This window comes from Triturus cristatus, chromosome 7, assembly GCF_964204655.1.
Source record: "Triturus cristatus chromosome 7, aTriCri1.1, whole genome shotgun sequence".
In the NCBI taxonomy this organism is placed as follows: domain Eukaryota; kingdom Metazoa; phylum Chordata; class Amphibia; order Caudata; family Salamandridae; genus Triturus; species Triturus cristatus.
In genome coordinates this window covers 624,564,480-624,578,028 of record NC_140590.1, presented here as the reverse complement: position 1 = coordinate 624,578,028, position 13,549 = coordinate 624,564,480, and the positions used below count along the sequence as shown (strand labels likewise).

The 13,549-nt window shown below is 42.2% G+C and overlaps 1 protein-coding gene across 4 annotated transcripts in view; it reads right to left on the bottom strand.

The window, feature by feature from the left end:
• Positions 1–338: 338 nt before the first annotated feature.
• The window catches only part of RHOT1 (ras homolog family member T1), a 429,863-nt gene continuing 416,652 nt past the window's right edge, over positions 339–13,549 (bottom strand). For all 4 annotated transcript variants that reach the window (XM_085617215.1, XM_085617212.1, XM_085617214.1 and 1 more), the window contains one exon: positions 339–1,431. In XM_085617215.1, coding sequence (XP_085473341.1) covers positions 1,314–1,431 — 118 coding nt within the window. In that variant the 3' untranslated portion in view covers positions 339–1,313. The remainder of the gene's footprint in view (positions 1,432–13,549) is intronic.

The window sequence follows — 13,549 nt, the reverse complement described above, 5'->3', positions numbered from 1 at the left end:
TTTACCAGTGGATGAGCTTTATTCAAGCATTCTATCCATCCTTTTTGTATACTTCAGTGTGAGGCCCCTACAAATGAGGGCATCCCCCATTGGATAATACTGGTGCACATTTAGCGCCACCATGATCCATGTTACAGACGTGGCAGCAGAAGCACCCGCAGCCCCTTCTGTAATCCCAAAGTGCTCTGGGGACACAAAAATAATATTATGATGACTGAGTGTGCCATAAAGCAGCTCAAAAGCTACAGTGGGCTTCTCAACGGGTAATCTTTACCGGCTTGTGATGATGTATGATAGTTAAAGACTAGATGCATTAAACAAACACACTTAAAGCAGAGTCAATGGACACAGTACAGTTATTTATTGAAATACTTGAAAAGATCGGTGATGAAAAATATATGTTTATCATGAGAATTTAAATTCATTATATTTATTTTATCATTAAAAAAGTGCTACCTATAATCTCAACTAGCTAGATGTATAACATATTGCACACATGAAACGTGTGCTATCGTGGAATAATGTACTGTATCCTAAACTTGTCACTTACTGATGATATTCCAAGAGGAAATAAAGAGGTGAGAAATAAAACAGTGACCTTTTTGAAATATAAACATTTATAAACTATTTTCTACTTGACAAACTTTGTTATAAAATAAAAAATGTCAAAATCAAAACAACACAGAATAACAATCGAGTTTGCTTTCCATTTGTAAGCGAACATTCTTAGACAGGGCTTTGGATACAATTAAACATAACAGGTATAATCTATATATGTTTATTAAATCATCATGGTCACTTCTTTCATCGTTAATATTCTGTGAAAAATAAATCAGTGACTAATCTAAATGTAATGCTGCTGGTAAATAACAGACTGACAGCTAGCTCAATGACATAGTCCCCGAGAGTGTCCCAAATAAATTAAATGGTTGCATTCAAACGTGTACCTGAAAATCACCAGCAACTGTATCAGGAAAATTACACATAGCTTCCAACATTTATGAAGAAAATTGTGTCTCTTTTTGGGAGGGAAATTTTCATTACTTTTATATATACATTATTTACAATAAAGTCTCCTTTGGCCTCAGTAGACCGACCATTTTAGGTGGCGTCGCTGAATTCGGATCTACCTTCTTAGCACGCTGCCCAATACTGTCAAAATAAGCTACTGTTTAAAACCCTTTGCAATGAGAATTACAAATGACAAATAAATCTGCATATATAAATACATGAACATCTGCAGCACGCGTTAAAGCATTTCGAATGCACATCAAAGTTGTTGTTCATTTTGGTGAGACAATTGCGTTTTTCAATCATCGTTGCTTTAGCAAAGCTTTGTACATGGCAAAGCCCAACACTGCAAAGACGGTAGCACCAAAACTTGCTCGAAGCCAAAATGTAGAACTTTTCAGATCTGTCTGAGTCACGTGCCTACAATAAAACACAAATATTAGTTCATCTTCGTAATGTTTTATTCTTCCCAAACATAACAAAACTGTTAGAACAGTATTACACTTGCTAAACGTGTCATAATAGCCAAACTTATCCCATTTCTGAGGATCAGTCAGGTAATAGCCAATTTCCCTTTTCCACTGTTCTAAAAAATCGATGACATGAGAATGCAACAAAAAAATGGTTAGAGTCTTTAGGAATGACTAATGTATTCTTTTTCTACACACTTAACCTACTCGTAAGTGGGTAAAAACACGTGGGCCACATGAAAGGAAGTAAAGGTTACACTGAAACAATCATACAATGTCATTATGACCCTACAATATGATCAAGTGTAATTATGTAATGAGCATAAGCGGGTCTCTTTAATACGATGACGCAGTTTCATATCATACTGGAATATGCCACTAGTAGGGGCCAGCACCCCATTGGCTCATAATAAGCTAGAGAGGTGGGAGTGGCCTATGAGCACCCCTCTAGTGCCAACCTAGAACATACAGTCCTAAACATGTGTTCCACTCCTAGTAAAGGCAAGCACCTGTACTTCTAGTGTTCCTCCAGAGGAGGGTAATTAGCTGTTCTTTTGTCGATCGGACACTTGAAGGAGCAAACACGCTTAAAGCAGTGAGGTCATAGAACCAAACTTCAGCTTTCAAACTCCAAACCAGAGTTATGTGTGTAAGAAGTATAGGGAGAAGTATACATAGCTGTTGTACACATTGCCCGACAACCGTATTTTGAATGTTATATTTTACCTCATTTTTGTAGCACCAAGTCTGCATTTTACATGGTCTCTTGTAACACATACCATCTTGGCTCTGTGAAAGTATGCAAACATCTTCAAGCAAAGGCGTCTCCTTAATCACATGGTAGCTAGTGATGCAAGACATGATTTCCCTTCAATGGAGATCTTAGAACCTAAACCTACAGAAAAACCACCAAATGTAATAAAATCCGAAGGAGCTTTAATCACTCAAGTCACGTGGTCAACATGGTAACTAGGACTTCTCTTCATATTCAAGTTGTGAGCGATTTTTAACTGAAGCTTAAAATAGGCTGATTTGAATAGAGGCTTTTGAAGGCTGTATCTTGACTAATGAGAATAAGGAGATAAAAGGTGCTTTCAAGGCATTAGTGCTGCCTTGAGGACCGCCTAAGAAAATACCTTTTACCATGTGGATTTGAGGACATCTGCACCTGAATTTGGAGTCCTAGGGGAGAGTAAAGAAGCCCAAAGCATGCAACTAGGACCAGGATAGGGAATGCTACTGCTATAAGCACTGTGTAAGAAAGATCAACACTGGCCTCTTGAGGAGATTTGTTTTCTGCAGTCACGATATGGAGTTCAGAGGAAAGGTATCGCTTCCAAAGAAGCAGATCTCGTAAGTTTACAGAATCCTCAAAGGGAGAAAATCTCAGGACATTGAAAACGGCAAAACACAGATAAGAAATGATTTACTAGAAAATTCATACACTACAGAACTTGGTGAAATAAGGCACAAAATTAGATAACGAGAGTACCACATTTGCTGAACAATGTACTAGAACACAGAAAATTGGTACTGTACAAGAGAAATTAGGTGCCAAGCAGGTTGCGGGCAAAATACGAAATGAGAAGCCGATGCATAGTGAACAAGATCAGTATTGAAATATTCAGAGGAAGGCAAGGGGCTCATAGTTGAACTTCTTGAGCACTACCTTTCCAAATCACTTGCGCGGGTGGAGGAAAAACGCACAAGATCAGAGAATTGAAGCTGGCTGGAGACAGATCCCATTTCTGCTGAGGTGGTAAGAATCCTTGTACAACTGGATCAGCATTCACACAGATAATTCAGATTCAAATTCAGACTAAAATAACAAGTATGATGGTAGCAGCCTAATGAGGCAACCATGTGCACGGAGCTCACCTTAAAGTTTATATGCCCAGAAGCAAATACATCTGGCCTTGTACTGGGTGGGCCATTATAATGAAAGCTTTGTATTATTGGGGCAGGTGTCGACTGGACTGAGCGTGTTCACTAGCAATCCCGGGGCAGTGCTGCAACCATGTATTCACTTGAGCAGTCTTCAAAGAATGGTTTGCAATCATCAAGGATGTGTGTGCACGAGGCAGAAGGACCAGCATTATACACCTGCAAAATATTTGAGTCCAAAATCTGAAGAAAGCTGTCAATCAATTATTTACCAGCACAGGCCAATAGATAATTGAGAAAAATGACATTTTAAATCATGTGTTCTATGTCAGGTTTACGGAGCAGAAGAATTGTACCTGCAGACGCAGGGTAAAGTCTGGAACACTGAGGGTGATGTTGGAGGAGGAATAAGGGATGAACATACTTTTCAACCACATTGCAAACTCCAAATAAGAAAAACAGCTCTCAGTTTTCATAATGACCGATTTCAATAAATCTAGTCGCTGCAGTATTTATATAAGAGAACCGAAGTAGAAAGTACAAAGCATGATGACTGATAAGGACAGGAACAATACCATTAAAGAAGCTGGGTGGTTTGCTACTTTTAACATTTTCGCACAATGCGCTGTTTGTATGCTGTTTTGAGGCAACTGTGGGTCGGAGGTCTGCTGCTGCTTTCATTGGATCTTGGCTTTATCAATTCCAGTTTTGTTACATACAATCTTTTTCCATGTATGTTCTATTTAGAAAACAGACTTGTCATTAGCAAGTGACTAATACTGTTCCAAGAGCAATAACAATATGAAAGTGCCTGGTATACAGGCATACACAATGCTGAAAAGCAATCCAAGCACAAGACGCTGAAAACACAAAGATAGCAACAATTAGAAACAAACAATTGCTGATATCAGGACACGAAAGACAGTGAAATGGATATGAGGTGGGGAAACACAGAAGCTACGGCCTCCGAAGCTTTTTAAGGACCTTGTGAGCATGCCCAGTTAAATGCCACCAAAACATATTCAAGTAGGTCAGCTTACTATGTGATCAAAATTACTCTTTATTTAATTGTTCTCTCTTTTGTGCGGGACAGTGCACAAGACTCTCTCTCTCTGACTCTCTCTCTCTCTGACTCTATCTCTCTCTCTGTCTGTCTGTCTGTCTCTCTCTCGCTCTCTGTCTCTCTCTCACTTTTAGGTTACTTTCACAGAGAAACAAACATGATCCTGTCTCAACATGCGGTGTGTTACTAGCAAAGCTACCAAGTGACAGGATTAGCACTCATAAGACTCGAAGGAATGACACCAGTACGGTTCTACACGGCACACAACCTGCTATAACCAATTTACATCAGTATATAATTTGATTAGCAAGAAGGCTTGCTTCATAATCTAGATGTTGACCTCCCTAAAGAGAAGCATTTGATGTCGCTGTAATGGCGCAAAACGATCTTGCTGCTGAACTAACCAAATAATTGAGTTTATACCCATGTCTACAAATAAGTTAACAAAATATTAAAAACAGTTTAAAGAGCTAAAGATACTTTTTGTGAAAAAACCCCCCACAAAACATCCTTTTTGAAAATGGCACCACTCTGAATATTACCTAAGTTGTTTTTATTTTCTCATGGTCAACAATTGCGACTATGTAATTTTGAAGATGGTTGGTTACCTGTGGTTCAGTACATGTGGCTCAAGAGAGGACTCCATGAAGACAGAATCTTCGATGAGGTGGACGGCGTGAACTTGTTGAGTAATACTGCTCTCCTCGTCTGCCAAGAGCATGGCGCCCAGTTCGTCTACACCAGGCCTTAACCTTTTGTACATATGCACGGTATGCTGGTCATATGACGGGTCAAAATAGCAGGCGATTAAATGCTGTCGCAGTTACACCCCACATCTAACTTCCAGCCTTATCCTTTTTACAAGACATGTTTCACACACAACGTGTATGATCACTTGAAACATTTCTGGAGTGTTCATTAATTTGGAATTTGATCAATAATTGTTAGCTTTTATTGTAAATGTATTTGTCCATGTATTTTCTTGCTTTGTTAAAACTATACACTCACCTCTCCCTGTTGGAGAGTGATTTAAGCTGTGGATCATTAAAGAAGTGTATGAATCCACTAAGAGCAAGTTGAGCATGAGCACAACACAAACTCATGAATTCCCGTTTAGAGACACTATCTCAGGGATGAACCATGTCCACCAAAAGCCAAGGAAGAGAGGCAGTGCTTCTCACCCACGCTGAAGCAGTCTACTCTTTCAATGAACAAGACCCATTTTGACATCGTATGACTTAAGAGCATGCACTCTCTTGGCTAAATCATAGAAAGTGCACGGCCTTAGGCACTTTGTTCCAGAAAACAAAAAATAATCCGTTTTTTGCACAAACTACCTCATTAACCTTAAGGCTCCGACAAATTTTTTTTTTTTTAAATACAATATCTTCAGGTTTAGTAGAAAACACTAGAAAACTAATCTGAAACCACTAAGAACACAAACAATTTATTTTGATATATGACTACACTTAAGATTAAACACAAAACTGTTTAACATCGTGGGGGACGCATAGAAAGAAGCACTGCCAAAAGCAACCGGCCTAGCTTTGTAAGAGGGCACGTACAGGTAAGACAACAGGAAAACTGAGAACACACAGAGCCACAGATACCAACATTTCAAGCACACTGGAAACATACAAACATGCACTCATGTTCACCAGACAAAAGTACAGGCACGGATGTGCAATGAAACACCAATGCCAGATTACTGCTTATTTTGGGAGGTGCACTTTACAAACACATCACTGGGAACTTAAGTAAATTAAATGGCCTGCATGTTCAGTAAATCCCATTTCCAAGGTTGTGGGCAGAGTCTCTTGGGTCTGAGTAAATTAGATCACCTGCCAGCAGTGCTGTTAGGGCCTCCAGATGGAAGTGTGAGAATGAAAATGGATTACACTTTCCAACTGCCTTCCTGCTTCAAATGCGTCCAATAGACGATGCCAAAAAAACGACTCAAGTCATTAGAGACATGTGAATAGCCTGCAGTACAGACATGTTGCCATACAACAATCAAACACTCAGTAAAACCAGATTTCCAAAACTGACAGCGCAACATATTGCACAGTAACCAAGGATAAGTAAACCACGGTATTTTTCGATGGCGTTCGCAAAAAGGAAACCGACAATAGCAAAACCAACAGGTCTGCTGCTGGCTGCCAGCCTGTCTCGCTTTGTCTATGATTGTATTTTATGGTTTTTATAAAAGTTTATTGTTGGAGAGCTGCTGTGCCCTCGTGAATCTTAAATGGCTAAAAACTAAATTATGTTATGTTATGGGGTTTCAAAATGCCACGCTGCCCTAGTAATCAAAGGCACTAGCGGGAACTATATTGAGTGTGGGTGTGCTCCTTGTGAAAGAGCAGAATGCCGTCCCCCACATCTGCCCCACTGCCCCATGCCTTACTGTAGTGGGTGGAAGAAACTTGTGACTAACACAACAACTGGTCAATGGATGAAGAGGGCTGGATGAAACCACCTATAAGCAAGAAATACATTATCATATAATTTTACTAAAATAAAAACGTATTGGCTAATTCCACAACAAAATATATATTACATGGGCATTGTTCCTTACAACTGCTGCCTCAGATGCTGAAAAGGTGATGTTTTCCTGAAACAGCAACAGCTGCACCACACAAAACGTTTGAAATCATTTCGTTTTGTAGTTTGATAAACAGAAGTAAAATAAACAAACATAGTCACCTCCTGATGTGGACTAAATGAAAGGGTCATATACCTTAGTGTGATGACAAAACTCAACACATAGTGAATGCCAGTGTTCAGCCAAGTGCTGAAGGAAGCTTACCCTATTGCCACGGATGGGGAGTGTGTTCCATGTCTTGGCGGCGAGGTGGGAGAATGATCTGCTGCCGGCGGTCACTCTTCGGATGCGGGGGACGGTGGCGAGGGCGCGGTCTGCGGAGCGGGTGGGGATATAGAGGCTGAGTCGGCTGTTGAGGTACGCTGGTCCTGTGTTGTGGAGTGCCTTGTGTGCGTGGGTGAGGAATTTGAAGGTTATCCTCTTGTTGATGGGGAGCCAGTGCAGGTCTCTCAAGTGTGGCTGCGGCGAGGGATGTTGAGGATCAGGCATTCTGGATATGTTGGAGCCGTTTCAGGAGTTTGGCCGGTGCTCCTGCGTAGAGTGCGTTTCCGTAGTCCAGTCTACTGCTGACGAGGGCCTGGGTAACCGTCCTAGTCTCGGTGGGGATCCATTTGAAGATCCTGTGAAGCATGCGGAGGGTGTTGAAGCAGGAGGAGGAGACGGCGTTGACCTGCTTCGTCATGGACAGGGTGGAGTCGAGGATGACCCCTAGGTTGCATGCGTGGTCGGTGGGTTTAGGGGGTGCTCCTAGTGCAGTTGGCCACCAGGAGTCGTCCCAGGCCGAGGGGGTGGATCCGAGGATGAGGACCCCCGTCTTGTCCAGTCGGCTGTTTCTCATCCCGTCGGCGACGGCCTTCATTCCTTCATGGAGGTTGGTTTTGGCGGTGTGGGGGTCTTTGGTGAGGGAGAGGATCAGCTGGGTGTCGTCGGCGTAGGAGATGATGTTGAGGTCGTGCCAACGTGCGATGTGGGCGAGCGGTGCCATGTAGACGTTGAACAACGTTGGGCTGAGGGATGAGCCTTGGGGTACGCCGCAGATGATCTTGGTGGCTTTGGAGCGGAAGGGGGAAGGGGGGGCGGACGCTCTGTGTTCTACCGGAGAGGAAGGAGGTGGTCCAGTCGTGGAGGCGTGTTCGAAGTGTGCGGTGGCAGACCGTGTCGAAGGCGGCTGTCAGGTCCAGGAGGATGAGGGCCACGGTTTCTCCGTTGTCAAGCAGGGTCCTGATGTCGTCGGTTGCGGCGATGAGGGCGGTTTCGGTGCTGTGGTTGCTGCGGAACCCGGACTGGGACGGGTCCAGGATGCTGTTCTCCTCGAGGAAGCTGGTCAGTTGTTTGTTGACGGCCTTTTCGATGACCTGCGCCGGGAATGGGAGCAGGGAGATGGTCAGAAGTGCTTGGGGTCCGCCTTGGGTTTCTTGAGTAAGGCGTTGATCTCTGCAAGCTTCCAGCTCTCTGGGAAGGTCGCTGTCTCGAAGGAGATGTTGATGGTTTTCCGGAGATGGGGTGCGATGGTGCTGCTGGCTTTGTTGAAGATGTGGTGTGGGCAGGGGTCTTCCGGGCATCTGGAGTGGATGGTGTTCATGATCTTGATGGTGTCGTCATCGTTGATGTTGGTCCAGGCGAGCAGGCGGTTGCTGCGAGTGGTGGTCGTGGGAGCGGGGGACTCATCGGTTGCCGGGGTGGTGACGGCGATGAAGCGGTCGTGGATGTCTGTGATCTTGCGATGGAAGAAGGTGGCCAGCAAGTCGCACAGGTCTTGTGATGGTGGGATGTTGTTGGTGTTGGAGCTGGGGTTGGAGAGTTCCATCACGATGTTGAAGAGCTCTTTGCTGTTGTGTGCGTTGTTCTCTAGTCGGTCATTGAAGGAGGTCCTTTTGGCGGTTCTGAGGAGGTGGTGGTGTCTGCGGGTGGCGATTTTGTGGGCTGTGTAGCTCTCCGGTGTTCGTTCACGGATCCAGTTTTTTTCGAGTTTTCGGCAGGTTCGCTTGGAGGCCTGGAGGTAGTCGGTGAACCAGCTGGCTCTCCTGCTGGTGTGGGTGTTGGAGGGCTTCTTGAGCGGAGTGAAGGTGTTGGCGCAGTCGTCGATCCATTGTCTTAGGCTGCGGCGTCGGAATCGGTCGGGTCTGCGGGTGGGCTCTGGGCCAGGGTGGTGGTTAGCTGGTCCTCGGTGACTTTGCTCCAGCGGCGGTGAGGCATATGCTGGGTGCGGTGGTGTGTGGTGTTTCATAACTTGGCAACAGAATCTAGATTTTAAATTGACAACGTGTAACCTCCTTAAAGCTACTAAAGTATGGCTATGCAAACATTCTCTTTACGTTTATGTTTGCAAAGCGTTCAACAGTACATTTGTGCTCAAGTCTGTTGCCACCTGCATGCGTACATCCTCGTTCTGGTGATGCCCTATCCATACCCTAGCTCTGATGTAAAGTGCTTACACACCTTAAAGTTAGCCTTGTATTTATATTTCTGTCAAGAAACCATGACAATTCAGGAGATAATCCAATATCCTATGTTAGACTTGCTAATGTGCTTCCTCTGGGAAGATACACCAATGACTCAACAAGCATCATTGTCCCCAAAAGCCACAATTAGCCGGTCAGTAAAATGGTTTCTGGTTCTGGCAAAAGAGAAGCAGAACGAGTGCTAGACATCAAGATTGTGGAATGCCTTCAGCTGAGGAGAATCATTTCTCTGTTTTTTTGGTATTTCGACAGTACAGAGAAGCACTCCCCCCCACCCCCCCCCTCTTTCATATGTAAAAGGATGAAACGATACGAGGCACAAAGCACTTCCAGCTCACTTTTTTAGCTGGATAATAACAAGACCACCAAGAAAGAAGTCTTACACCAAAATAGTTTGATCACATGAGACCACTTGTTAAGATGGCTTATGCATCAACCTGGCTAATACTAAGTTTAGGTCCCAGTGACTGTGGAATGTCATCAACATCTGCCTGAGGGAAATCCTCCAAATCCGTTGGCCAAACACCAGAAGACACAGCTACCTAGGGCAGCATACTTTTCAACTCCCTGCTCATTCAGAAATCATGAAAAGACGCTGGGGCTGAATAGGTCACACCCTCCACAAGACCACATCAAACATCAGCGGGCATGCCCTGACCTGGAAAAGGAAAAGAGAAAGGCCAAAAAACTCCTATAAACGAGGCCTCCAGGCTGACTGCATGGGAGTCAGACAGAAAGAAAAGCCCAGGACAGAGGTGGCGGAGAGTCCTGGTTGATGGTCTATACTCCCACGAGAGGTATTAGGTATGAGTAAGTAAGTGGCTGTGGCATACCCAACCAAAGGAAACAGAGGTGTTAGGTCTGACATTTTTCTTTTGATGGCCTCATTGGGACATCTAGTGTTATCTCTCTATCAAAGTGGTATGGGGATTGATGGCTTCTTTGATCACTCAGCTCAATAGCACTTACTTTCTTGTTAAGATAAGGAGCTTTTGGAGGAACGAGCTGTTCTTAAAATGTCTCTTTAAAACCAAATTACTTTGTTGCATCTTCTAGTAATATTTTATTTTAGAGAACGGCAACAGTCTGTGTATGGACAACTGATACATGGCTGAAATATGCAAATGATAAATTATAATCTTTTGAGACGATGCATTGCAAAGTACTTTCAATACCATGGGAACATACACTAAGTGACTTCAGACACTGACGTCTCCGGATTCTGAAGATCATGGTCCAGAGATAGATAAGGAGTCCATTGAAGCTGTACCTTAGGAATCTTCTACTATGTTCAAAACTTGAGTTAAATGTGATGTAGCTTCACAGATGTAAAGACACTTGATTGGTCGATAAATCAGTAAATTAAATTTGGGACTAGAGATGGATTCATGTTTTAAACATGGTATAAAAGAATTTATCAGTTTAGCAAACTGACATTAAATTGAAAAAAGTTGGGAGCAGAATAATTAAATATTCTCAAAATTTGTCGAAAATTATAATAAATCCTTTGTTTACGATGATGTAGATACAAATCTAAAGATTTAACAAAAACAGGCCAGGAGATGTCAATGGTTTCAAATATTTTTTAAAACCAACAAAACCTCCCAAACAGAAGGAATGTGTACACACCAAAGACAGAGAAGGCAAAATAACTGAGGGCATAAGAGGAGTATTTTGTGGTTAAATCACCAGATCACTGAGGTAAAAAAAACACATCCCATTCTGGCAATGGACCAGATAGTTGCCTCTCTGTCTAAACAAGATGTCAAACTGTCACTCAAATGTTGCTTATACCACCTACAATTTGTGATTTTGTTACTCTTTATATAGATCCTTTTGGATTAATGTATATGTAAATGCAAACTGCAAAAGTATTTTCTCAAAAAATTGACGTCTTCTTTCATTAGCGTCACCTCTAACATAGAGTAGGATGTCTTTAAAGGAAATGGAAAACTTCGTTTCATTACTCATGGAAAGTGATCATGATAAACACATTCCTTCTGTGAACATTCAACCTTGACGTGTTATCCCAATTTGCATGATCTGAATGCCATTAACATTTTTTCGAGCCTGGTCATATATCATCTTGAAAAAAAGTGAGTAAGAAAGCTCTGAGACCCTTCACTCTATGTTAGCAGAAGTTACTCGGATTTGATTCATGATGTAACAAATGGGCCTGAACTTATTTGTAAAAGAGGGAAGAAGCTTAGCTATTTTGAATGAAAAATTATGTTAATAAAATAAATGTTAATTGAGTCTTATAAGAATTAGGTAAAATTGATAGACCAAATAACAAGAGTAGAAAGGGTAAGTAATTAAGATGTCATTTCCATCGACGAAAGATCTGCGACACAAATGGTTGACCAATAGTATTGGCATTGTTAATCTAAATAAAAGTCTGTGAGCTATGTGGCTAGTTCTTTTTAATATACATGAAATATATAAATGATATGCCTTGGGATCAGCTTTTGTGTCTAAGGTCTTACATGTATGACTCAATTCATTTTGATCCAATGTTCTAACATTACAGTTCATTTTCGAGGGCAAGTTTTATTTACAGACTCCTTGTAGCGCAATGGGCTACAAATCTGGAGCGCCACATGTAAACAACCAATCTGATCATTTGGTTGAAATTGTAGCTGGGAATAAGAAACTGATATTTAGATCTCAATACAAACAAACCACCTTCAATGTTACTACTTTAAGTCCTTCTAACACTAAAAATCATTTGAGAGTTTGGAAATATTGAAGCACCTGCAAACATTTTGGAGAAAAATGTAAGAGGGTGAAACATTTTCAGGCTTGGGGCTATAAACAGTGGATTATTGCTAAAGAATAAAGAGACAATTGACAGAAACAAGCATTGGTAATGCATCGGTTTCGCCTATGTAACAAATAAAGAGCTTTTTTCATCAATCATTGTCCAGGAGAAGGAAAGAACTCCCCGACAGATAACACAGGAGTGGAGAGGATGTGGCGCAGTGGGCAGAGCTGCTGATTCGGGAGCTGGGGATCTCGGTTCGAGTCTCAGTGGCGCCACGCAACATTCTTTGATTCTATGCCAATCACTTAATCCTAAATCTCTCCGGGTGATAAATTGTTATATCAATATGCTGCAAGAGTAAAAGTCAAAACTTAATGACAATATAGTTCCACCTATATTGTATTCCACTAATACTAAGTTTAGGTCCCAGTGACTGTGGAATGTCATCAACATCTGCCTGAGGGAAATCCTCCAAATCCGTTGGCCAAACACCAGAAGACACAGCTACCTAGGGCAGCATACTTTTCAACTCCCTGCTCATTCAGAAATCATGAAAAGACGCTGGGGCTGAATAGGTCACACCCTCCACAAGACCACATCAAACATCAGCGGGCATGCCCTGACCTGGAAAAGGAAAAGAGAAAGGCCAAAAAACTCCTATAAACGAGGCCTCCAGGCTGACTGCATGGGAGTCAGACAGAAAGAAAAGCCCAGGACAGAGGTGGCGGAGAGTCCTGGTTGATGGTCTATACTCCCACGAGAGGTATTAGGTATGAGTAAGTAAGTGGCTGTGGCATACCCAACCAAAGGAAACAGAGGTGTTAGGTCTGACATTTTTCTTTTGATGGCCTCATTGGGACATCTAGTGTTATCTCTCTATCAAAGTGGTATGGGGATTGATGGCTTCTTTGATCACTCAGCTCAATAGCACTTACTTTCTTGTTAAGATAAGGAGCTTTTGGAGGAACGAGCTGTTCTTAAAATGTCTCTTTAAAACCAAATTACTTTGTTGCATCTTCTAGTAATATTTTATTTTAGAGAACGGCAACAGTCTGTGTATGGACAACTGATACATGGCTGAAATATGCAAATGATAAATTATAATCTTTTGAGACGATGCATTGCAAAGTACTTTCAATACCATGGGAACATACACTAAGTGACTTCAGACACTGACGTCTCCGGATTCTGAAGATCATGGTCCAGAGATAGATAAGGAGTCCATTGAAGCTGTACCTTAGGCATCTTCTACTATGTTCAAAACTTGAGTTAAATGTGATGTAGCTTCAC